The sequence below is a fragment of the Magnolia sinica genome, chromosome 13 (genome assembly GCF_029962835.1).
Source record: "Magnolia sinica isolate HGM2019 chromosome 13, MsV1, whole genome shotgun sequence".
Classification (NCBI taxonomy): Eukaryota; Viridiplantae; Streptophyta; class Magnoliopsida; order Magnoliales; family Magnoliaceae; genus Magnolia; species Magnolia sinica.
In genome coordinates this window covers 58,943,926-58,971,505 of record NC_080585.1, presented here as the reverse complement: position 1 = coordinate 58,971,505, position 27,580 = coordinate 58,943,926, and the positions used below count along the sequence as shown (strand labels likewise).

The 27,580-nt window shown below is 39.7% G+C and overlaps 1 protein-coding gene across 3 annotated transcripts; it reads left to right on the top strand.

Annotated features, from left to right (window-relative positions):
• Positions 1 to 27,293, top strand: LOC131223787 (uncharacterized). Of its 3 annotated transcripts, XM_058219290.1 has the most exons (9): positions 2 to 352; positions 626 to 1,275; positions 1,597 to 1,682; positions 6,684 to 6,852; positions 17,341 to 17,429; positions 22,403 to 22,567; positions 22,850 to 22,927; positions 25,728 to 25,831; positions 26,863 to 27,293. In XM_058219290.1, exons 2-9 carry the CDS (start codon positions 678 to 680, stop codon positions 26,966 to 26,968), a joined length of 1,395 nt encoding a protein of 464 aa, XP_058075273.1. In that variant the 5' UTR covers positions 2 to 352; positions 626 to 677; the 3' UTR covers positions 26,969 to 27,293. The 3 variants fall into 3 exon arrangements, with proteins under 3 accessions (XP_058075275.1, XP_058075273.1, XP_058075274.1); XM_058219291.1 differs by having other exon boundaries at positions 3 to 1,275; positions 1,606 to 1,682; XM_058219292.1 differs by lacking the exon at positions 22,850 to 22,927 and having other exon boundaries at positions 1 to 1,275.
• Positions 27,294 to 27,580: the final 287 nt, after the last annotated feature.

Sequence of the window (27,580 nt, the reverse complement as noted above, 5' to 3'; positions counted from 1 at the left end):
CGTGTACTGAAGAAAGAGCGGGCCGCGTTTCAGAAAAATCCTCCCGAACAAAAGCCCTTTCTTCATCTTCGTTTCGCAGGCAGAATATTAAAAAAGAAAAGAAACGAGGGAAGAAAAAAAACTCTCCGAAACCCTTCTCTCCCTTCCTATAAATACCCCTCGCATCATTTTCTCATTTCGAAACGCCATTCGATTGACATAAAAAACCTCCAAAGACAAAATCCCCAATTTCTCTCTCTCTCTCTCTCTCTCTCTCTCTCTATATATATATATATCTGGATTAGGTTTAGGGTTTCTGAGCATAAATTCTCTGCTCATCATTCGCCGATCGTTCAAGAAGCTCCGGAGGTAGGTAGGTTTTATCTCTCGATCCTCCTTCGATTCTCTGAAATTTATGTGAATTATCGCTTCAATCTCCTCGTATCGCCGTCGAAATCCGTTCTGGAAGAATCTCCGCTCTTGATTTTTTGCCTCTCTCTAATTTCAACGGGAAATTCGTGGATTTCTTTGTCCTTGATGGAGATAGATCGAGATTAGGGTTAGGGTGTTGCAGTAACGCAAGAATTATTGCTTCGGTTTCTTTCCGTCACTGCTGGAAGCTGTTCCATCGATTCCTGTTTCTTAGGGGTTTTCATAGGTAAGGAAAAGGTTGTGGTTAGGATCAGCGTTCTGGAGAAATGGAAACATCTGGCGGGAATTCCGATTCATACAGGAGTTCTTCAGGCAGTAGCAGTTCGAGAAGATATGGGATGCAGTTTTCAGCATCAAGTTTTATCCAGGCGCCATTATCTGCGCTGTTGGAGTATTCGGGTATTCTCCGAGCCCGGTCGAGTCATCAGGAAAATGAGGGTCTGATTGATGGGCAAAATCGGTTGGATGATTCTGCTGCTGGGGAGGTCTCGATAAGGATAATTGGTGCTGGAGATCAAGACAATATTCGTACAGGCCTGCCTGTGGGTCAGGTGAGGGATGCGGATTCTCTTCAGAATGGCAGTCCTGTGGAGCAGATTACTGGGGCACCACTGTTAGGGGCGGACCGTCCAGCAGATGGTGGGAGTGGAGATAGGGGTCCGTCGTCATCATCACCAATCTTGCCTGCTAGTTCGCCAACTGGGGGTTCGGATGGAGAGGCTGGGAATGCCACGGGAGGTAGCACTAATAATAGGGATTCCTCATATCAGAGATATGATATTCAGCAGGTAGCAAGGTGGATTGAGCAGATTCTGCCGTTTTCATTGCTTCTGTTGGTCGTATTCATTCGACAGCATTTGCAAGGTATTGGATCTTACAAATTTGATTTGGGTTCTGTTGTGTTCTTGTAGTATTTCTGTTGCTTCCATTGCTGTTTTTTTGGTTACTGGAATGATTTCATGGGAATGGAAAACAAACCATCTGTCTATATGCTTTCTATTTGTGAGCCAAAGGCTATTACCCCTTAGTAATATACATTACACTATCCTGAATGAATACTTGGAAGTACAGTTTATTTCGACGTAGTGGGGTTCGTCTGAAGCCTCATTGTTGCATTTACTTATTATAAGTTTCTTTCCCCAGTAATGTTCCTTTCAAACTAGTGACATGTGTCCTTTCTGTAAGGACTCACAGGTTTCTTTGTTACAATTTGGATCGCTGCTGTGATGTTCAAGTCAAACGATGTTCTACGGAAGCAGACAGCCCTAAAGGTGTTGTGATTTATTTTACTATCATCAAATATGCTACTCTTTTCCTTGTTACATAATGGATGTGCTCATCTATATTCATATTTTTTGCTCTATAACTGTCATTATTTGGTTATCAGTTCAACCAGAAAAGGTATATGTTACCATTTATGGTTAATTGTTTGGTTTTTACTTTTTATAAATAGAAAAAACCAAAGCTTCAAATTCTTTTTGTTTGATATTTTATTTTCTTATTTTTGAGAGGTAAACTAAAATTTTATTAATTTATGGACAAAAACTCAGAATATACAAAGACGATGAAGAATCATTGAAAGCATAGGGACTCCAATCCCACTAAAAACATAACTTACATTTCCTATATTAATTCCCATCCTTGATGCCCAACTCGGCTTCCTCCTGGGGCTTGCTCAAGGAAAACCTCATTAGGGCCCATTTGGATGTACTTCCTCAAAGTAGGGTTTCTGAAAAAGGAGGTTTCAAGCCTGCTTTTTTCCATTGACTTGGCAAAAACTCGTCGGATTGGTTTTTGTTGAGTCGCGTTTTAGCGCCTATTTTTCTGGGTGGGAGAGGAGAATGGAGTTTGTAAAGTTCATACAAATGCAAAAGATCAACTGCCGTTTGGATCGAAACCTTGTTTAGGCTGCAAATGCCCTTCCGGGTTCATCCAAACGGGCCCTTAAAGTCAGTCGAATTCCAAAAATGCTCTAAAGTTAACCTCTTTCAAAACGACAAAATGATTTCTAGCATTGGTGACTGCCATAGGGAGTTTTCTTCATTTGGGTTCCTTTACAAGCCTTGAAGTCTTGGTCTGTCTCAACATCAAACTTTTACCATTGAAAGAGGCCAACTACTAGATGGGTCGTCGAGAGTTCATAATGAAAATATGAAATAAATGGCAAACTATCTTCCCATAGGCATAAATAAATAGAAACCATTAAAGACAACCATATTCCTGTATACCAAATGGTCAATTGTGAAAATGTTTTTCCTACCCACTAACCAACAAAAGGTAATGACTCTTGGGGGTCCTTGATACTTCCAAGTTTTTTTCCGTCGAAATAGGATGAGGCCGATTGGGTAACCCGTCCAAGAATGAGTAGGTATAAAGTGGTAATCCCTTACAACATTTTTTTTTGCTCATTTAACCAATAGAAATACACCCAATGGCCTTTTTCCAGCTTGTTTTGTGGATGCTCGGGTATAAATTCATAATGGATGCGCCCAAACACTCCAAAATGCAACATTGCTGGCTGCAAGAGCTTCATACTTCAACAAGTCTTGTTGAGGTGACAATTCTTCCTCTCAACAACTTCATTTTGCGGTGGAGTGTAAGGACATGAAACTGCCTTCAAATTCTGTGCTTCTTCAGATGCGCACTGAATTCCTGAGATGTGTACTCACCTCTATTATCTGTCTAAAGTTATTTGATTCTTTTAGGAAACTCATTCTTCACCATACTCTTGAACTCGATGAACTTTTGGAACACCTTTGATTTTTCACTAGGAGAGATCTAGACATACATTGGCATCAATGAAGTTGTAGAAAACTGTGAGTAGGCATCATGAATGTAATAATATTCTACTTGGCATGAGGGAATCGACACTAACCCAAATGCATTTGAATGAACGAGCTTCAGGGGTTGTTTGTATTGATGGTATTTGAATGACTTGGATATTTCAATTGCCAAGTATTATAATACCTGGATATTGCCATTGCTGACAATTATGATTTCTCTTTCTGGATAACACTTTGTTGTAGTGCATGTGATTCCCTGAAATTGTAATGTTTGTGTCAGTTGACTAATAAAATAAAAATCACAATTGGTTATTTGTTTTTTAAGAAGTTTCTGAACTGAAAGAACAAAGATGGCCCACCCTTTCACATGATCAAATTCGAATGTTTACTTAAAACTGTAAATTGTGCAATCGAAATAATGAGCAGACTGGGTGTTGCACACATGTGTGAAATTTGTACGTGTATGATGCATGAGTACAAATGAATTGATGGAATGTTATGAATCAAGGTATCTTTATGATGCTTTACTAAATCAATTGATATGAATTAATGGCATCAATGCATGACCCACATGTATGTACTGGATGGTTAGATCAAGTGGCTCACATGTGAATATGAAATGATTATGATTAGGTGGAAAGCAATGGCTTGTAGTTTTAGAAGAGATCGCTTTCAAGCCTGGGAATGGAGATCGGGTGAGGTTTAGGTTAAATAGATGGTGCTAGAACTTGTTTCTAAAAGAGAGGCTCCTCAAAATCCTTCATATAGTGACAAAAGAGGATGGGCAAATCTCGAGTTACATGTATAGTGCAACCTAGTTATTGAGTCTATGAGATCTCGATGCCTGGATCACAATTAAATGGACAAGAGCACATACATCCACAAGAATATTTGAGTAGAGGGGGAGATATACTTTATTTACATCAAACTTCTTCTTACAATACTTAAGAAAACAAAACTCACAATTAAATTTTTTTTTTTTTTTTATAGAATGCCTACCTCCTACATCACCTTTCTTTTTTCTAAAGGATAAACATCACCTTCCATTTTATAAACCCTAAATGAATTTTCATTGAGAATCCCCCTAACCAAGAGATTGATTTCAAATCAATCTAATCTAGTGTTTTCAGTAGCGCTTGTAGCGTAGTGTTGCTAAAATGTTACGTAGCATATGCAGGTAGTGTAAGCTACAGAGCATTTAGCATACCATACATGTAGCGTGTAGCGCAAGTAGCGTTCTCTACTCGAAATCTCCTTTCTTTTTAAGTGTTTCTTCTATGTTAGTTCAACACCTATTTTAAATTGGTGGTGACTCATCTCCATCACATGTGACACTGCATTAGATCAATTCGGACCATTCAAATTGTGGTCCATGTCATGGATAGAGCACTTAGATCAATCTGGACCATCCAAATTGTGTTCCATATCGTGAATTTGTGATGTTTCAATAAATAAAAAAAGAGGTCACATTTAGAGATGTTGCAAGGCAAAGAGACAGATTTTGCATGGAAATATGTAGTTGATGATATGGATTCACAGTTAAGAACTCATTCGAATTATGCATATTGTAAAATTTATCATATATATATATATATTTTTATTATTTTAATTAAAAATATTAAGTATCATGTAGCTCACGCTACACACTATAAAGGGCCAAATGCTATGTTATATGTTACATGGTATTAAAACATTGAATCTACCTAACATGTTAAAAGCTTAATAATGGTAAAAGCAAATATAGGAAATAATCCCTCAAATCTTCAATCACATATTCAAATTAGCCTCTATATCATCAATCACATCCTTAAATCAGCTCCCACATTTTTCACAAATAGTAAAATGCAAATCTTGATTTTTAGGCCCTAAATCTATAAATAAACAGTCCAAAATCAGCACATGTTAGGCCCTATAGTGGGTCGTGGGCCTGCATCAATTCTACCTAGCTTTGAAAGAACTTGTCCTCGAGTTGGAAACTAAACTCAACCTTTAGACTTGTACTACCACTACGACAAATCTTCTTCTTTGGTGGAAGCTGGTGTAACCCTAAACATTGGCTCAGCACAACCTTTGTTGGAGTCCACTAAAGATGATGTCTCTTTCGCCTGTGCTTTTGTGTGTGCCAACTTGTTGTAATTTTGAAGTTCTTTGTGGAATTGTCTAGCCTTATGAGCCTCATCCATCAAGTGGATGCTGATTGTTTCATCACATACCTCGGCTTTGGGTACTTGATAAGTTTGGTCATTTTTTCAGTTGTTGTGTTCTAGTAAAAAAATCGTGCGTAACCCTTCTATCCGGCAGTGTGATCCTTTGTCCCACTCCCACATTTGGAAGTATAAAGCCCCCTTTTATCCTTTTAAAAAAAAAAGGGCCCCTCATGTGCTAGCTTTTGCCTAGCTAGTTAGGAAAAACAAGATGCTCGCTACAGATTACCAAGGAAAAGAAGGATGTCCATCATGAATGTGTTTATAATGTGTCTGAAGTAGAATCTATTGATCACTTGTTCATCCATGGTTCCTTCACTCAAGGCATCTGGTGGAAGCTCCTTCAACCTTTTGAATTAGAATGGGTCATGCTGGGTTTTATGTTGGACCTTTTGAAGGCATGCCAAGGCGAGGTAGTTGGTGGCAAGAAGAGGATACTGTTGTGGAGAATTTCTTTCCTTCCAGTTGTTGGCAGTTTGGCTCAAGCGGAATAGCTGGATTTCGGGCCCTTGATACAATAAAATTTTCTATAGCCGATAGAAAACAAAGCATCTGGACTACATGGGTGGTTTTGATCAATTACCAATGAAGATTTGCTTGATAGGGGGCCTAAGCTGTTGGTTGCATTTGTTTCTGCAGTTTTAATGGGCCCTAAAGATTTTTAAGTAGAAAACTGACTTCGTATTGGGGTTGCTTTTCTTCCTTCGCATGTTTCCAGAATCTTGTAGTACTTTGTGGTTCACTCTTTAGATGACCAAAATTGCAGAGTATCCCATGTAATTTCTTGTTGTGATGGATATATATATATATATATATATATATATATATATATATATATATATATATATATATATATATATATAATTAAATTGTTGTGATGGATTATAGGTGGTCATCAACCAAAGGTTTCTTCTGTTGCTGGTAAATTTTTTAGCCATTTAAACTTTTCTTGGTTTGATATATTGGGCATCTTCTTGTAGTTTTTAATAGTTCTTGTGTCACTTGAAAGGATTTGAGAGGCCTTTTCTAGTTTTCTTGTAATTGCTTCAAGGCTTATAGATTGGCCTCAGCATTTTGGTGACTCAACACTGTCATGTCAATGTTTCTATTTGATGCTGAAAGCATGCTTTAGCATATGTGCTTTTCTGTTATTGGTTTTTGAAGGTTATTCCCATACACTTCTATTGGTGAAATCTTCAAGCACCAAAATGTGGGTGAAATAAGACTGATACTGTCTTTCTTTTGTGATTTTCTTAACATAATAGATGATTCTTGGTCTCTGTAGGGTGAGAGAAGAATCTCTGTTCTGGTTGGAATCACAATAGTTTTCATGCTTCATGTGATTGGAGTTTACTGGTGGTACAGAAATGATGATCTTTTATACCCCCTGGTCATGCTTCCACCGAAAGCAATACCACCATTCTGGCATGCTATATTCATCATCATGGTGAACGGTATCTATCTGATCCCTATCTATATTACCCCTAATTTTCTGAAGAATGTTATATATGGGCTTGTATTTGGCAATGAAATATTGAGGTTGCATATTACTTGGTGAGCATTCCAACTTGGAATGTCTAGATTCCTCTATGGGGGTTCCTTGCAATTGTGAACTGTTTGTATACAATATCATTGTCATTGCACGTTACTACATCTTCTTTTAACCATTTATTTTGAGTGTCAGGAGACTGCAAATAGATTTGTGAGTTGTGACTAATGTGTCTTTGCTTGTGCTAAACTGCACCAGAAGACTGCTAAGAGAGGATGTTTTGGCAATACATTCTGTATAGCGAATAATTTCATAGTGACTTGCATGAGGAGTGATTGAAAACATGAATCGTACAAATGTGCCAGTTTGGCATATTTGTACTAGATCCAGGTCATGTAATAGTCCATGTGGACATGCCATGTCCCGAAACACGAGCTGCTCTGCTCTTCATGTGGCTAGATGTGTATGTTGAATATAGACTGTTGGTGGTTTTCTAACCATTCAGTTTCCTCTTATGAGTGTCGGCCCCCCTTATGAGGGGACCTGATTTATGGTCAATGTACGTTCATAGTCAGCCTTGTCTGATTGGGTCAAATCTCATAAATGCGAGCCATGTTGGCATGTGTCATGATTTACCTCCTCAATCTCTTCCGGAAATTGCCTTAGCATTCCCTTTTTTTTTTTAAAATTTACGGTGGGTCCTCTTGGAAATTTTTTTTTTTTTTTTCTCTTTCATTAATGAGGCATAATTAAAGCAAAAAACTAAAAAATACAACTATCCATTAGGGCAATGAAAAATGGTTCCCAATACATGAAGTCTGTCAAGAAACACCATCCATGGCTAACACATCTATTGATGGGGAGGGGATGCACCTCCTTAGATACTTCTCTGTAAGTGATTGCTGACAAAGCATCCAGCTCCTTTTTTGGCATTCTTTGAGAATTTGGAGGGCAAATGTTGAAGTTATGGTCTCACTTCACATTGCGCGTCAGTTATGGCAGATTCAGTGGTTTCGGTGCCCAGTTTCCAAAGAAGTTCAAGAGATGCAGAAATTGATGTACATGATAGATTTCCTAGGTCTTGTCCATCACCATTAGACATGGATAGTGGAGAGGAAATTCAATAGATTTGGATGTTTCGGTTGAATCATGCTATTTAGTTCTTAGTCAGGATGTAGGGGCCGGTACTGAGGTTCTGACAACAAGAATTTGGTCGTGCCATCACCATCAAAGTTATGGCTTTTAGATGGTTGGTCAGTAAAAGGCAGATTCAGTGGTTTGGGTGCCCAGTTTCCAAAGAAGTTTAAGAGATGCAGAAATTGATGCACATAATAGATTTCCTAGGTCTGGTCTATCTCCATTTGATATGGATAGTTGATGAGGAAATTCAATAGGTTTGGATGTTTCGGTTGAATCATGCTATTTAGTTCTTAGTCAAGATGTAGGGGCCAGTACTGATGCTCTAACATCAAGAATTTGGTCATGCCATCACCGCCAAAGTTCTGGCTTTCGGATGGTTGGTCAGTAAAGACAAAGTTCTCACTGTTGATCATTTAAGTGATTCAAAGATGCTAATCATTAATGGGTGCTACATGTGTTTGAGGAATGCAGATGGTAGATCATTTGTTTATCTATTGTCTCTTTGCTTCTGGCGTTTGGATGTGGGCGTTAGCTTGGTTTTCTGGATTTGTGGGTGATGCCAAGGATGTTCACGTTCTTCCAAGCTTGGGCCCATGGCTGTGGTGGCAAGAGAAATGGGTTGTGGAGGTCGGTTCTTTTGGCAGGTTTGTGATCTATTTGGAAAGACTGGAATAACAGAACTTCGAACAATAGATCAGAGTCGTTGGAAGTGGCAAGGGCAGGTTTCTTTAGTGGGTTTTAGTTCTTTACCTCTTCGTTGGTTTACTGTATTGCTGAGATTATCCAGTTAGGGGATGATAACCTGTCTGGTTGGGGGAGGATGACTCATTATCTGACTCTTTTAATTAAGCCTTGTGGTCTTCTCTTCAGAATTTGTCTCTTTCTAATGAAGCTTTACAGTCTTCTTTTTCTTTTTATTAAGTTTCTCCCTTGTAGAGAAAAATCTATTCGAAGATGGTCAAGAATAAGGATCTTGTTAGCCATGACTTTTTGTCGCCCTACAGTTTTTGTACTTGCTGAAGGGGGATGCATCATCTAACACATTGAGGAGGTTTTCCAAAATCTGAATTTCATTGTCCCATACTTTTATCCTTCAAAAAAAAATAAAAAATTGTCCCATAATTTTTCCCTAAAAGCTCCACAAGACTGTTCCTCCTAAAACCTAAAAGCAATCCTTTAACCTTGTTTTTGGTGGAGAGAATATAATATAGGGAATTCACAATCAATCAGTCTCATATTCTCATAGATCTTCGTAGAGGCAAATTCTTTTGCCATTTTGAACTTGATCTCGTCAATTACTTTAGAGTCGTCTTCACATTTAGAAATAGCTTTCCGCACAAGCGAGCCCCTCCCATTCACACTCATGCTTATCCTTGTCCTCTGGATATTTGTCAGCAATGGCACACACCTATCCAATGCGCCCTTTGCTAACAACTACCAATTCTCCAACAGCTACTTGGATATGTATGTCCAATTTCTCTGCCCAACTCTTCCGTTCCTGATGCTTTCTTCTTCGTCCTGGTTCTGAGTATCTTCCCATATCATGTAAACTCACTGCATTGGCAGATTTCCAGTAGCCCTCTTGTAAACTGACTGCAATGGAAGATTTTCGTTCTTTGTTTATGGTTTCACCTTCTTAAGAACATCTCTCCTCTTCGCCCTCCAAAGTTCTTTAGCACCTTCCATTCATTATTCTCTGACAGGCCATGCAGTTTCAGAAGCGCTTCCTTTTTATATTTTATGCTAGGAATAGCATATATGCATGGTTACCTATATTATGTACTGTTTTAGAACATCATCATCAAAGTCCTTTTTGTAAAGTTTCGGCTTCGGCTTTTAGGAATAATTTTATCAATGTTCAAAAAAATAAAATAAAATCAGCATCTAAGCTCTCTCCCAGTTTTTTGGGGTCAGGCTGATTCTCAGCATTGCTTAGCAAAAGTATGATGATTGGCTACCTTCATGATGTATAGATGTCGCATCTACATGTACAGATTTTCAATGTTTGACCATATAGCAACTGTGAAGTAGCCCCTGTGAGTATCAGTTTTGTTGTTAACTGAGGTTCAATCTGATGATGACAACCTTTCTGTACACTATGCAATGCCTAGTTTCTATAATTGATATTCTTGGTCGGATATATAAATTGCTTTTTATGTGCTTGCAATGCATAGACAGATGGCCACATGGTCAAACATATGGTTAGTTTTAAAGTGTTGTTTGCAGTTAGCAAGCCTGTAGATTTTGGGATGTTGGTGTTATTTTGTTCATCCACTTTATCCGCTGTGAGAATCACATGAGTTAAATGGTTGATGAGGATTTGGAAAAATGGTCAAATGTTGGCTTTAACAATCGACCTGCCACAGGCATAAACCTGATCCTTTAAAAATCGACCTGCCCTGGACACTGAGGTTGAAAGGCATTGGATATTGTTGGCTTAGTACAATACATTTATTGGATGTCATGGATCCTGTACTATGGATCCTTGAGATCCAGTTTCTCAGGATAGAAGAAGTACGGCAAGGACTGGTCTCGTCTTCTTTTTTCACTATTGGCCCCTTCTATTTCCAATTAAATTGAGTTGCTAATAAAAAAGGATGGCAATGATTGGTCTCCTCTCGCAAATATAATTATCTTAGTGCTTGGCTAACAATACCACAAGTTAAATGTCTTTCCCAATTGTCACAATTTTTAGAGAGATTCCCAATTGGAGTTCAAGACCATAGCAGAACGGATGGGAAATCCACTTTCCTAACATTCCAATACAAATTCTAAATAGCTGACAGATCTGGAGTTCAAAATCCCGACAATCTGGATTTCAATTCCTAGGAAGGGGGGCTCCCTAATCCTGCCTTTTTTGAGGATCCCAATTAGGCCCGGGCCCGGGCCTGGGCTGGGCAAAATTAATAATTTGAATAGGCCTGGCCTGGTAAACCCGATCCAACTAGTTCAAAATCCAGGCCCGAGGCTACCCATTGCCTGGCCTAATCCCAAAAATCCCACTCAGGTTCTCCAGTTTTTTGAAGGACCGGGTATCATCATAATTTAAAACTATATCATGTGTAAAGTGTTAGTGAAGTGCCGTTGTATCTGACTTGGTTCTTTTTCTTTTTCTGTTTCCTTTTGGGAGGATTCGAGTATAATGGCCCCATATTTTATGCTGAAAACATGTCTTACGCAGAAGAGGATGAATTGTTCAGGTCCAAATTGATTTTTGACCTTATTGTCAAAAGCTAAAATCCAAGCTAAATCTTCAAGAGGATTTGGAACCAAACAATCCAAGTCTATTGACATGCCACAACTGCTAAGGAAAGACTGTGAGAAGGCCGTAGAAGTTACCCTTGAATGGACTTGTATTCATCCTTCGAGCAAACCCCCCTTTTGCATGTAAATGGAATGAGAGTGGACCCTGCTCTCTCAATTTGGTTCTTGTGGTGTATTGCTGCCTAATATCTTGCACCTAATTCCCATTGCCTAATGTCCATGAGAACCCTCTGTGGAGGAAGCCTAGCTATTACATTGGATGACACCCATTCTATTCCCCTGCATGCACCCACCCGTAGATGTGAGTTAGCTCTCTAACACCTGTCAGCGATTTTCTAGACCTCTGCTTCATTTGAACTGTAGCATTCCATGATCCCGTTCCCTGTGTATACCTAACACCTACCTCCTACCACATCCATCCACCATTAACCAAGCTGGCTTTTGAATTGTGTCAAATTTCTTCTAGAGAAGAGCCCGGGGGATACTCTACGAAGGGTGCACTGATGCAGGACATGGAAAATTAAATATGATATGCAAGATTGCAGGCTTAGATCACACCAATTCAGAAACAATCACACAAATTCCACATCCCACATAAAAATCCAAACATTCAATTAAAGGGGAATCTATGCGGGTCCAAGCCGACACAGGCTAGGACTGGACCAATAAAATTATAAACCAAACAATGTCAAAGGGAAATAAAATCAACTACTCATGCATAAAAATCAGTCCCTAATCCAAGGGATTCCCTAATTTCAATTCAAGGAACCCTAAGGTGATAAAAAGGGGCAAATCAATTAGGGATCATGTAATATAAGGTTAGGATTCATGAAAAAATGACTATGAGAGGATAAAAACCTGAGCCAAAAGATGATCCCGCGTGTGGACAACAATGGCCCAAACGGACGTGCGTGTGATCCCGGCCGCACGTGTGTGGGGCCCACTATTCAGAAAAAGGCCACCTTGGCCCTGGTCGGCCAGGGATGGACTCCAAAACCTCCAAATTTCAGCTCGATCCGATGTACGGTTTGTGCGTGGTGCTCCGCCGAAGTTTCAGCTCGCCTGTAGGCCGAAATCTGGAAACCTGCTGCAATGAAGAAATTTGATGCAATAAAAAGACAAATTCGAAGTATGGATGGTGGGGGAAGATGAAAAAAAAGATGATGGAAGATGGGGTGAATTAGGATCGATGTGGCTTCGCACCACGGTAGTTAGCCCTTCGAAAAGGGAGGGCTTCGCACCCACTTTTGAATTCTTCCACAACTCACGAAGAGAGCAGAAAAATAAAGCAGGAATTTTTTATTAACTTCAATCAATGAAAAGAACTACAAGGGGTGCCTATTTATAGGGAGAACCCTATACCCAAAACTCGCACCATGTGCGACACCTATTACTTGGCGATGAAGTAAACTAAAATAAAAACCAAATAAGGAAATCTAAAGCGTTCACGATGTTCTAAATAATAACAATAAGCAAAACCTAAAATATAAAACCAATCTGACGAGTGGGCCACGATCATGAGATCCCATGGTGGGCTTTTCTTGACTATCGGGCCACTTTTCTGAACCAAAACTTGACTTCTAGCTAGGAGGCCCTCCCTGGACATCATCATTGAGCCAAATCGATGGTGGGGTCCTCCTTCTATGTACGTACGTGCGTAGGGGGCGCGTGAGTGCGCGTGTGCGCGTGATGTCCCCATCAATTCTCCCGAGCTGCAAAGAGTTCGCCACCGGCGAAATAAAACTCCTGAACCACTCTAGGATGTCAGGATCAAGTCTCTGAAGCTCCTCCTCAGTGAGCCACATGCTGCTTGAAGCTGGGCGTGACTTCCATTTAACCACGTACTTCTGAAACCCGCCGTCCGACGTTGAAACTATTTGATGGTCCTGGATATCCTCTATTTCCTTTTTGGGTGTGTGAAGGTTAGGTATGGGAGATAGAGGCTGGGAAAATGAGTCGGGAAGGATAGGTATGGGAGGTAGAGGCTGAAAAAATGGGTTGGGAAGGGTAGATATGGGAGGTAGAGGCTGGGAAAATGGGTTGGGACGGGTAGGTATGGGACGTAGAAGCTGGGAAAATGGGTTGAGAATGGTAGGTATGGGAGGTAGAGGCTGGGAAGAAAGGTTAGGAAAAGTAGATATGGGAGGTAGAGGTTGGGAAAATGGGTTGGAAAAGGGCCATGGTTCAAGGGATAAATATGAGGAATCAGGATGGGTGGGTGAAGGGTCGGACAAAGTATCAGTGGTCTCTTGAAAAGTAACTAGATCCTCCACATCGAATGTGAAACTAATTCCCATGGAAGGTGGAAGATCTATCTCATACACATTGAAACCGTTTTGTTTTATAATTTTGAAGGGTCCAGCGCTACACGCGTGTAACTTACGAACGACCCTCGAAGGATACCGCTCGGGCCTGATGCAGACCATCATAGAGTCCCCAATATTGAATCCTTTGAAACATTTATACTGGTCTGTATAAAATGTGCAATGTTCATTATTAGTCATGATCTTCTGCCTGATTTCTTGATGCCATGAATGAATGTGATGCGCAAAAGACTCTGCAGACTCTGACGGCCTATGGGACAGTGACATAGGGACAAGATTAATAAGTTTCCTAGGTTTATAATCAATAACGACTTCACAAGGACTTAGACCCGTGGACCTATCGACAAACTTATTCAACGTGAACTCGGTTGTAGGTATTACGATGTCCCATATTCTGGTGTGCTCTATATCCTTCCTAGGGGACTCATCCGGTAGATCATCAGGAAAGATATCACGTAACTCATCCATTACCGGAATGGCCTCAGTGGGTAACTCTACACTAGCCGCTGGTGCACTCTCTCTAGCCACAAGGCCACACATGTTGTACCCCTCAAAATAGTGGTCTTTATGTCTCTCATGGGGTGGGTGTCTGGATGCACACCTATAACTGATTCCTTGACCAACTCCATTCATTGGTGTATCCTCCAGGCCACCTGCTTGAGATTGGACATCTACCCCAATGGTGGGGTTTGTCCTGGCGATGATCTTTAGTCGGGCAATGCGTTCATCAAGCTGCTCAAAGCATTGGTCCATTTCCAAGTGCTTAATCATAAACTCCAACTTCTGAGACAACTTGTTTAATGAATCTTGCAATTGTTCCATATTTAGTGTAGGGTGCCAACCAAAATTCAGCAATATAGTTGTCAAAATATAAGAGATTTTTTTTTTTTTTTTTTTTTTTAAAATTTTTTTATTTTAAAGAATCGACCTAGTTTCTAAAAAACGAAAAAGGAAAGTTTCTAAAGAAACAAATTAGGAAAGCTTCTAAAAAAAAACAACCTAGTTTCTAAAGAAAAAGAAAAAAAGGAAAGTTGCTAAAAATAGAAAGTTAGTTTCTAAAAAAGAAAAAGGAAAGTAAATTAGTTTCTAAAAAAGAAAAAGGAAAGAAAATTAGTTTCTAAAAACAGATTAAGAAAGTTTCTAAAAAAATAGTTTATAAAAAAACAGAAAAGAAAAGTTTCTAAACCTAGAAATAGAAAACTAAGTTAATTTCTAAAATAATTCAAATAAGGGGATAACAGAAAATTTCAGCGGCTTATTTCAGGGTTTATGGACCTCTAAACAGCCATATATGATGAGAATTGATGCGTAATGGACATAAACAACCAAACCTTAAACATGTAATGAATTCCCCTACAAGAACCCTAGGCTTTGATACCAAATTTGATGCAGGACATGGAAAATTAAATATGATATGCAAGATTGCAGGCTTAGATCACACCAATTCAGAAACAATCACACAAATTCCACATCCCACATAAAAATCCAAACATTCAATTAAAGGGGAATCTATGCGGGTCCAAGCCGACACAGGCTAGGACTGGACCAATAAAATTATAAACCAAACAATGTCAAAGGGAAATAAAATCAACTACTCATGCATAAAAATCAGTCCCTAATCCAAGGGATTCCCTAATTTCAATTCAAGGAACCCTAAGGTGATAAAAATGGACAAATCAATTAGGGATCATGTAATATAGGGTTAGGATTTATGAAAAAATGACTATGAGAGGATAAAAACCTGAGCCAAAAGATGATCCCGCGTGTGGACAACAATGGCCCAAACGGACGTGCGTGTGATCTCGGCCGCACGTGTGTGGGGCCCACTATTCAGAAAAAGGCCACCTTGGCCCTGGTCAGCCAGGGATGGACTCCAAAACCTCCAAATTTCAGCTCGATCCGATGTACGGTTTGTGCGTGGTGCTCCGCCGAAGTTTCAGCCCTGGCCGAAATCTGGAAACCTGCTTCAATGAAGAAATCTGATGCAACAAAAGGACAAATTCAAAGTACGGATGGTGGGGGAAGATGGAAAAAAAAGATGATGGAAGATGGGGGTGAATTGGGATCGATGTGGCTTCGCACCACGGTAGTTAGCCCTTCGAAAAGGGAGGGCTTCGCACCCACTTTTGAATTCTTCCACAACTCACGAAGAGAGCAGAAAAATAAAGCAGGAATTTTTTTATTAACTTCAATGAATGAAAAGAACTACAAGGGGTGCCTATTTATAGGGAGAACCCTATACCCAAAACTCGCACCATGTGCGACACCTATTACTTGGCGATGAAGTAAACTAAAATAAAAACCAAATAAGGAAATCTAAAGCGTTCACGATGTTCTAAATAATAACAATAAGCAAAACCTAAAATATAAAACCAATCTGACGAGTGGGCCACGATCATGAGATCCCATGGTGGGCTTTTCTTGACTATCGGGCCACTTTTCTGAACTAAAACTTGTCTTCTAGCTAGGAGACCCTCTCTGGACGTCGTCATCGAGCCAGATCGATGGTGGGGTCCTCCTTCTACGTACGTACGTGCGTAGGGGGGCGGCGTGAGTGCGCGTGATGTCCCCATCATGCACTCAAAACCTTATCAACCCTTTCTTCCTTGTTTTTGTCGATCTTATTTATTTCTTCCTAATATATGCTTATTGTGCAAGGAAGATGCAGAATCAACTGATCATCTCTTTCTTCAATGTCCTTTCGGTCGGGCTGTTTGGAGTGCATTTCTAGCTATCTTTGAGGTCAGCTGGGTGATGCCTTCATCGGTTGATATTCTTTTCAAATTATGACATGGGGGGTTGCTTCCGAAGAAAGAGATAGTTACTTGGCGCTTGGTCCTGCTTGTGGTGTTATGGAATATCTGGGGGGAGTGAAATAGGTGTTGCTTTCTAAGGCAGGATCAACGGATTTGGTGGTGTGGGGGGCCAAAAGAGATGTATTAGATTGGGTTGCTGGGTCAAAGTTTGTAACTGATTCTAATATTTTGGGTTTGCTCAGCCTGTAATGCCTGGTTGTATTTGTTCCACTATGACCTTTGTTGTTGCAGTTTTTTAATAAAATCGTATCAATTATTCCTTCAGGAAAAAAACCACTTGGTCGAAAGAATGCCAAGGTCCCACAAGATGTGATCTTTTGGGTCCATGACACAACCCTCACGAGCTTCAACACTCGAACTTGGAAAAAAATGGTAGACTTAATTGGGTGGAATAATGCAGTCGATGGCATCGCTGTACCCACCTTCACCGCCTCTCTTTGAATCCAGTCAGGAATACTTGATCAACATGATGATTAGACTCAGTCCATTTGCGTGGTTTATTGATTTGGACCCATATACCAAGTTAAAAAATGTATTCAGTACTTGTACAAGACATTAGCATGGAGGCTTCATATGTCAGTAATAGAAAATTCTTTGAATTTGCAAACAAGAAATCTGAGACTTCATGGGATATATCTTACTGAATATGCCAACAAGTCTTCATTAGCATTTATGGGGGAATACATCTTGTTCTTAATTTCATATTTTTCTTAAATAAACAGTACCAGATTCATTTGTGGTTGATAACGCACTGAGATAATTGTATTTGATGTTCGATGCCTTTATCTCCAAGCATTTCTGGAATCATTACTTGTTACTGGAAGTTGTATGATGCATGAATAATTTTAATAAACTTTTAGGATGAAATATATCTTCCAAACACTCACTCAAAATTGGTTTAATTTCCAGATACCATGGTACGGCAGGCAGCGATGGTTTTCAAGTGTATGCTACTGATGTACTACAAGAACAGCAGAGGCCGTAATTACCGTAAGCAGGTGATATACCACATCGTTGTCTATGCAACATTGTACATGTAAATTTGTATGTTTATTTAGGGGCCCGTTGTTGCCATTACATTTTAGTTATACTTGGACTAGATGATTGCACGATTATTACGCCTGCATAAGTCACAAGATTTTCATGCTAAGTATGCTAGATCCCCAAAGCTTCGTGACAACTCTTCATTCATTTAGGAATCTATGAAAGATCCCATGCATGTGTATTTATATATGTTTGTGTGCGCATGCATGCATGTCCATATACAACTGTCCACTCCTTCATACCACTAGTGGTAGGCCAGGGTGCAAAACACATCTGGATCAGATGATTCTCATTTTTTTGAATGGTAAGATTAGATTTTATTTCCAGTCAAAGGGCCTAAGCCAATTACAAAACTACAAAGCAGGGGGATAGCAAAAAAAGAAGCCAACACCAGGCCTAAGAATTACAAAAGCTGCTGGTTTTTTGTTTCGCACATAACTTTGGGAAGGGAAGATTAAAAGGGGATGCGACCTAGCTTGATCAGCTTTTGCTTGTGGGGGTCGGGAATCCTGCAGATCCTAACTTGGTTAAACACAGAGAATGGATTTCGAGACCTTAACATGGAGATGGAGCTGCCAACTATCCCAACAAGGGTTCCAAATAGCAAAAGTCTTTTTTACTATGCTGAGCTTTCAAGGTAATGCTGCGGATGCCATTGGCATGGAGGCTGCGAAGGCCGAAGGAGATGGCTTGAATGCTGGCATCTTTGGTGGTGCTGTAGTCATTTGGAAGAAGAGCTCCCCAATGAATTAGATCTTCAACGTCCCTGCACGAGGCCAATCTTATTGTAGTCAAGAACGTTGACAGCAATAGACTATCTGACAGGAGAGGGATGATGTCTAATCATATTTTGGACAGTAGGAAGGGAATGATGAGAGGTAATGGGATGTTCCACATGGCAGAGATGCTAGAGGGGGCCTTCAAGAGCTCTTTGGGAGAGAAGATGAATATCACTCACAACCAAATTTCTTCAAGGATTAATTGAATAATTCTTTCTTTTGACAAAGGTCTATTCTTCAAGATGTGATGATTCCGCTCATGCCAGATGTGCCAAGTGGTATGGGAAATGATAGTTTAACCAGTGAGCTCACCCACTTTGGAAGAAGACATTGAGCACAGCCAGATTAGCAATTTCTGTCGAAGGTTGGCCAAACTTAAATCAATTTTTTTTTTTTCCAAATCCAGTTGTAGAAATGGCATTTGATAACAAGATGTGAGTTCTTTGTCACGTTTCAACAATCAAAGGATTTGATCATGAGTATCTTCATTAGCTAAGGCCTCTTGTTGTTGGTTAGGACCTTGGTGGGGACGCTCTCCCACTTGGTTAGTTGGATTGGTCGTTGCATGTGTGAGTTAATTTACTCGCTTTGTGAGTGCCTCGATCAATTGGGTTATTTGTTGAGTCACCCCTTTCGAAGCCATCGGGATATGATGTAGAGTCGAAAATCATCAAAGATTACTCGCTCTGATACCAAAATGGTGTAACCTTGCTATCGAGCCAATGGGATTTCACTACTGGAATTGCAAAGAAATGGACAAAAGTACACCCATAAGAATATTTGAGTATAGAGGGAGAAATACTTCATTGATATCAATCTTCTTTTTATAATACTTAAGAAAAAACTCACAGTTGGAAAATTTTCGAATGCCTACCTCCCACACCACTCTTCCTTTTATAGACCTTAAATGAATCTTCAATGACAATCCGCCAAACTAAGAGATTGCTTTCAAATAAATCATAATTGATTTCAAATCAATCTAATCTACCTAAGATGATAAAAGCCTAATAATAGTAAAAGCGAATCTAGGAAATTATCCTCCAAATCTTCAATCACATCTTCAAATTAGCCCAGTTATTTTCAATCACATCTCCCCATGTTTTCAGCCACACCTATAAAACAACCCTCGTGTATTTCACAAATAGAAAAAAATGCAAATCTTGATATTTTGGCCCTAAATCTATAAATAAACAGTCTAGAATCAGCGCAAATTGGGTCTTGCGGTGGGTGATTGGTCTGCATCATGGGGCCCACCTGGTTCACGTATTGGCATAATTATTGGGCCATGGGTCTAACATGATGGTCGACTTGGATATATCATGCACGCATCATGGTGGGGCCCACAACAATCGATTGTATGGTAAGCTACGATGCACTAGACTGCATATGATCATTTCGCTATGTATAAAGAAAATATGTTGGAATAAGGGACTTAGATGATGTTGACGTCGTTTTTTTTTTTTTTTTGGGGGGGGGGGGGGGGGGGGGGGGCTAACACCCAAAAAACCTAATTGGTCCAAGATTTAGGTGGGCCACACCATAGGAAACAGTAGAGAGTGGACGCTGACAATAGGTGTGCTTGTGGGTCTTCCCATGGTGTGGTTCTGACATAACCCATTCATTATGTGCATCCTAGGTGAGTGGGTTGACCAAATTTCAAGCCTTCACATTGTTCAAAAGGGTGTGGCCAACCTGACTTCCTTTTCCAACTGATTTTTGGGGGATCCCATTTTTGGCCCCCATACACAGTCAAGCGTATGTACAATTGAGTCTACGCAAACATGTCACACACACACACACAAGTAAAATGCATGTGCAAGGCACATGGAATCCATTTCAATTAGAGTCATGAACCAATGAGGGCCTCTCATGTGATGAGGTGGAACACGTGTCAAATATCCGGCAGACAGAACATGTGTTAGAGATCCAAGCCACTCATCAGGTGGCGCACAGTGTGAACGTGCCATATTACAAAATCAGGGTAGTAACTCACAGTCACAAGTAAGCCACAAATGCACATTGAATTTGGGCTATCTGGAATTTTCTTTCTAACTGCCCATTTTCCCATACAAGTTTGTCCTTGATCGATGGGCCAACTTTATTTTCCCCATAACTCACGTGGTGCCTGTACAAATATGAAACACACAAGGTTGGAAATTATGCTTGGATCTTCTGCCAAAAATTCACCCTTTAGATGGCCACAACTTACAATGTAAGTTTATGGTTAAATTTTTATTCTAAACATTCATTTTTTTGATATGATGTGGCCCAACTGAGGCATGAAATTGCCTGACTTTCATGTTGGAAGATCTAAACAATGTAGCACACTTGATAAGAAAACTCAGATCTCACATGTTTCATATTATGACTTGTGCACGTGAGTGTGGCTGTACATGGCTCCCACATGCGTGTGGAATTAGCAGATCTCCAAAATAGGATAGGTGGATACAGGGGATTTGTTTAACTCTGAAATAGGAAGTTATGGTTTTACAAGACTTATTTGCTAAATGGTTGGTGACATCCTTTTACTGATTGTTGCTTAAACAGGAGATTAGGACTCTCATCCCATCACGCAGTAGGAACCATTGTCTATGCCTATCACATATTTTGTTTTGTCAGAAAAAAAAGAAAAAGAAATGGAGTAAAATATTGTGGGGCCTGTATGGTGTGTATTAAATCCAACCCATCCAACAGGTGTATCCCACCATGATGATTGGATGACCCAAAGATCAGGCTGATCCAATAATAAACCAGGCCTCACATGAATTCAGAAAATTCTGGCCGTTGGACATTGTTTTCTATATTGTGGCTACAAAAGGATCGGCCTGATTTTTGGGTCATCTTATCCTCATGGTAGTGTTCACCTATTGGATGGGTTGGATTTTATTAGGTACCAGCAGGCCGAACAATGCTCGGTTCTGTAAGTTTTTAGAGAAAACTAGGCGAAGGGCATTTTAGTAATTCCCAAAGAAGTTTGCAAAAGGATAGATGGGATGATACTAGGGGGTAGATTTATTTATTTTCATAAATTTGCATGGGCATCTCACTAAGGGGTAATTTGTCATAGATTTACAAGAGCAATTTAGTCAAGTTAGTCATGAAAAAAAATAAATGATTTAGAAAAAGAGAGAATTCTTAAAACTTATGCTGACTTTTAGTTGCAGTATAGATATATAATGTTATATGAGGTCTCACAAACTTCTAGCTTGGTTATAGAGCTATCCTGCAACTAGTAATAAATGGCAATGTGTGAATGTACAATTTCTAACCCGTCCAAAGGGTTGGCAGTAGTATGAGGAACACGTGATGAAAAAATCAGGCTGATACATTTACTGTGCATGCTACACCATAGAAAATATTCGACAACTGCCAATTTGATCCAAAGTATGTATAGCCCACCTGATGAGTATAGCGGCATGGTTTTTGCAGTAGGTGACATTTACAGTGGAGCCAACATTTTGGATGGGTTCACTGTCATTCATAGATGACTCACTGGCAATTGTGCACTAGTTGGACGATCAGCTTCTTGTCCAACTAGTTGCATGTAAGGCCTCATACATGCACATGCCCACAAACATAATAAATAACATACATGCCTACATATATTTAGTGGTCATATGGCAAGTCAATCAAATATGGGCTGAAAATTGTAATATTCCTGTAACTGCCATTGTTTTCCTCATATGATAGGGTTTGATATCCTTCATCAAATTGTAGTCTGTGAATCTTCACCCGCGTTCACTGGCACCGATCGGCAAATGTGCTTGTTGATAGGGCCACTTCATTGAAACGGCTGCTTCTTGGATAGTTATTTTGGCCAAAACTGAGATTGATCACCTGAATTATGTGGAAGTAGCCTATAATATCCATGAATTGGGTGGTCAAAAAGATCACTGCCTGGATAGTTGGAAAAAAGCAGTCTATAACTGTACGGACCATCCAATTAATGAACATTGTAGGCTACCAGGAGGTGAATGATAATTGATAACACACTTGACCAACGGAGTGTAGGTTAACAAAACCCTAGAGGGGATTTCTTACAATTGCAATTTTTATTGAATCCAGCAACAATGCTTGCATTGATAGATATCTTCAGTGATTAGTAATGGAGCATTTTCTTACATGGTTGTTCTCCTTTTCAATTTTAGGGTCAAATGCTAACCCTTATTGAGTATTTCCTGCTGCTGTACCGTGCTCTGCTTCCAGCACCAGTTTGGTATCGGTTCTTCTTGAACAAGGAATATGGAAGTCTCTTTTCTTCCCTTACTACAGGGCTCTACCTGACTTTTAAACTGACATCAGTTGTCGAGAAGGTGTGCTTTTCCACATAGATTATCTTTTATGTTTTTCACTATCACATGGTGGCCCCACATTCCTTAATGCATACAAGGACAATTTCCTTAACCAAATTGCTAAGCTTTCATTGTTGTCATCATTATCATAACCTTGTCCCAGCTATTTGGGTTGGCTTTACAAATCCTGTCTTGTCAATCATATAGAAAGCAAGAATTCTTATGATTGCTTAGCAAGAGTAATAAAGACAATCCGACAGGAATGGTTCGATTACCAAGGTTCCTTAAAATTGAAATTTGCAGGTCCAATCATTCTTTGCTGCATTGAAGGCATTGTCACGTAAAGAGGTGCATTATGGGTCATATGCAACGGCTGAGCAGGTAATGGTTCCATCATCCCCCATTTCCTGCACACATGCATGCACAAACGAAGGCCCTCTCTAGGGGCTTACATCTTTGCTTAATTTGAGTCCAGCATGGTTGGACTTGGAAAGACACCCTAGTAGCTCTGTTCTAATCATATAATAATGACACTACCACTCATTGCACCTGTATTACAGCTTGATTGCCCTTAAAAGTTTCCAGTACCTGACAGGTAGGTGTTTTGATGGGGATTAGCCCCTTACATTTACAGCAAGAGAGAGAAAACTAATGTAATGAGAATGATGTGGGCCCCATTGACGAAGATAGGCCCATAAGCTTTAAGGCCTACAGCTGCAAGCCCTAGAAGGTTCATGACTGTTCAAAAAAACATGTAGATTGGGCCCATAATTCTACTACACTAACAAGTCATTCAAACTATTTTCTAGAAGGCTCATATCTTAATTGGAAGTTGTTTTCATTTAAGAATTCTCTAGGTAGTCGTGTTTTGAAAGTAGAGTTCTAGAAAGATGTTCTTAGGATGTTGTTGTCCTCTTTGGGACTAAGGCTTTAGTGTTATTAATTCTCCTTGAAACAAGATTGACTTTTAGTTTTCCTAAGACCTTGAGTTAATGTAGGAAGTTCTATCTAGTCTATAAAAGGGGAAGTCCATGGCATTGTAAACCATTTCAGATTTGAGATTGAATGAATAGTTTGTTAATGGTGAGAGTCCATTAAATTCTTCTAGGTGAGACTGTAAGGCATATGCCATATTCTCCACTCTTTTACTCTTTTACTCTTAGAGTCCATTAAAAATTTCCAGCAGATAAAGTCGAATTTTTAGCTGTCCAAAATTAGTTCCCAACAATGACATATATAGATGTGTCACTCAAACAACAATAAACTTACCCGTGTACTGCCGCAACACTAGAAGTAGAGAACTGCAAGCATCAAAGAACTCAGGGTTTAAGCCCTCCAAATCCAGAAAATGTTATGTTTTTCTCAAAATTAAACAAAGCGCAATTGCTACAACTTTTTTGTGTTTATCCCATCACCGGTAACCCTTGGTTACCATTCCTCTTGACCTATTGTCACGGTACTTTGTACTGTAGATGGCTGTGGAACAGGTTTTCCAACAGTCTTTCTAAAAGTCTGTAGGACAGTCTTTATGTAGTTCTTCAATAACCTGGAAACTTCATTCTAATCTCAGCCCTGGATTAGATTTTAATCTCAACATGCATAATACCTATTCTTGTACCCCTAACAAATTAAACAAAGCCTCGCAATCCCTCTTGTAAACACAAGTGGAGTCCAGTTTCTGGACCAATGGATAGGCTTCAAAGCCATCTAAACTCAATCATTTGACCTGTACAATGATTCCAAGGAAGGAAGAATAAAATGCTATGTAAATAACTACAAACCAGTCCTCACTTCGACAGCTTCTTCCATAATCCCATGTTTATCGGATTCTTTCATGCACAAATACCTTATACGTACTCAACCATTTGTAAGCAAATGAGACCCTATTTGATTGGCGATGCTGATGTCAGCACATGGATGGGATCCTTTGCTTAATTATGCTCAAAAGTCAAAACTCCCTATACTGATATTTGGCTGTGATTGCTGCAGCTGCTGCTATTGGGCTGACTGATGGGTTTTATTAGTTACTGAAGAGGGATATGGGCAACAGTGTAAGGATGTCTTATTTGGTTATCCTGTGCCCTTTTGTTGGAGGAAAGGAATGACTACAACCTGGTTTTGGCCTTGTTCAGTTCCAGCCATTATTTCGACCAAGTGGCTTTTGGGCCCTGGCCCATCTATTTTGGCCTGTCAGATGAGTGATTGGGATCTTGTAGGTGTCTGTCACGTGTACCCATAGGAACCTGTGTGCAAAACTTTGGATGCAGTTACAGTTTACTGCCTTTGTGTATTTCTTGTGTTGAGAGTTGTTTTTGTTTCCTTTGCATAAGGACTAGAATGGTAACAGTAACACTGATTAGACGTTATTAACTTATGAGTTTACCTGTTGCATTTGGACCTATACCATTTTCTTATTAATTGCCTATTATTGGTCCCTAGTCCGGTGAAGGAAGGTCGATAATAAAATAAAATAAAACAAAAAATGCAGATATTAGTTCAGAGCAAAACATAATATATTGCATTAAAAAAACAGCAGGATAGCCTTCATGGGGACGTTAGCAACGTCCCTGAAGCTTTTAAATGGCGCATGGAGTAACCCATCATTGATTTGAACCATTCATTCATTCAAACAACTATGAGCAAGCCATGGTGTAAAAATCATGCCAATCGGATGATCCTTAGCGTCCAATCAATAGTATGGAAAATGGACAGCCAAGATTGAGCTGCGAAACAAAGTAGCTCCAATCATCATCTTGAAACATCCAGTAGATAGATCCCACTCTATTTTGGTTATGATTCCAAAGTAGTGCTTTGGTTTGATGATTCTAACCATGTCATCTATGGCCTGTAAAAAAGTTGACGGTTGTAACAAATTAGCCCATTCAAAGGATAAGGATCATCCAATCAGTGTGATTTTTGCACCATGTCTTGCTCCCATGTGTCATTCACATACATGCATTATATATATATATATATATATATATATATATATATATATATATATATATATGAGAGGCAAATAATCCAGGGCTAGGGCACTTGCATGGTAGGTCCCAGTGCATGGTGACCCAATCTTGGACACGTGAGAGCAGGATATTTAGCTAGCTACATATGTGCAGCTATCCAAGTTCATTGCCAGGTTCTCCATTGAATTTTCTGAAGTTATGGTGGATTGATGCAGGTTATTGCAGCAGGTGATCTATGTGCAATTTGCCAGGAGAAGATGCATGCACCGATCTTGCTTAGGTGCAAACACATCTTCTGTGAAGACTGTGTATCTGAATGGTAAGGCATTTAGTTCACATTCCTTTTGGTCTAATTCATTTTCCTGTTTGGCTTTCTGCCTTCCTGCCACCTGATCATAGTTTATGCATGTGGCTCCTGTATGTGTGATCATATGAGAAGGCATAATGCCATGCAAGCACATCCATGTACTTGCTCGGCTCCTAGTTTCATCTGTCACTTAGTCCAATCAACCGATCTGAACTGTCTGTCAACTCCAGAGCCCATTTTATAGGCTACTTGGCAATCAGCCGATCTGTAACTGTCTGTTAAGACCAGAGAACATTTTATAGGTTACTTGAAAAAAAATCACACAGATTGCATGATCCAATTAATCCCTCATTTATCATTTTTTTATAGCCCTTCTTTTTTGAGCCATGACAGGATGGTCAAGGATTTCCTGACAAAAGTGACTCTTTCGAGTCATAAGCAATATATGATGGGATCCAACAAATAGATTGATCTAATTGTTGATTCGACTTATTTTTGTATAAATGGTCTGGACCGTCCAAACTAAAGGCTAATGATTAGATAGTTATGATTGTCAGATTATTCTGGTATTTGCGTGGTTGCCCATAAAATCTGTGTTGGACCTGATGTACAGTCTAGATCAAGCAATTGCAGCATTGTAACTTAATAGAGCTATAAGAGCACTGGATCATTTTCCAGACGCATTTGGCCCTAGATGGAGTGGAATGGGGGAACTAGATTCATGTAGCCTATAAGACCTAAAATGATGATTCACACAGGCTCGAGAATCATGTATGGATGATGCATTCATGAGTATGGCTGCTGTGGATGTGAGTGGAGTTACATGCAACAGCATGTGCTATCGATGTTTGCTGTTCATGCAGAACCCTATACATACCTTATTTATGTAGTAGCTATGTACTTGCAGTCATGTCTGCATGCATGTCAATTAAATGCTGTTGCATCTTAATAATCTGGCATGCACTGGACGCCACATGCAAATTTTAGAAGCACCCTTTTCCATCACTCTTCTAACAAGTTCCTTGGCCTGCCTTTTTCCCCAGGTTTGAGAGAGAGCGAACCTGCCCGTTGTGCAGGGCACTGGTGAAACCCGCAGACCTCAGATCATTCGGTGATGGCTCTACGAGTCTCTTCTTCCAGTTGTTTTAAATTGGCCAAAGATGCGGAATAAATGCTTCACCGCCGCATTGAGATGCTGCTTAAACATGCCTTGCCACTTGATTACCATCTTGCAGTAATTTCTCTGCACATCTTATATTTGATTTTTTCCGTGTTTTTGGTCCTGCGGTCTGCTGTAAAACTGGCTTGAAAGGTTGTTGTGTGTTTATAAGCTGTGTTCATGGGTTGGGTTATGTATATCTTTCATGGGCCCCTTGCTAGGGAATTTTTTAACAAACAGATGAGGGTCTTTGACCGTGTATCTGATATATACCTGTAATTCCAATATATATGAAGTAAAATGTTTAAATGGCCATGGTGGATTGTCATCTGTCCTTAATATGCTCATTGTCGTTGTCTTTATGTTCGTATATATACCTATGAAGTAAATGTTTAAATGGCCATGGTGGATAGGCAAAGGTCCTTATTATGATCATCATTGCCTGTCTTCATGTTCATCGTGTCCTTTTCCAAGCTATTTTTGGGGTGACTTTATGAATCCTTTTCCGCCAATCAGCAAAAAAATAAAAAAAATAAAATACAAAATAGAAATATGTAATCCCCACCTTCAACTCTATATGTTGCAGATTCGCCTTATGCTTG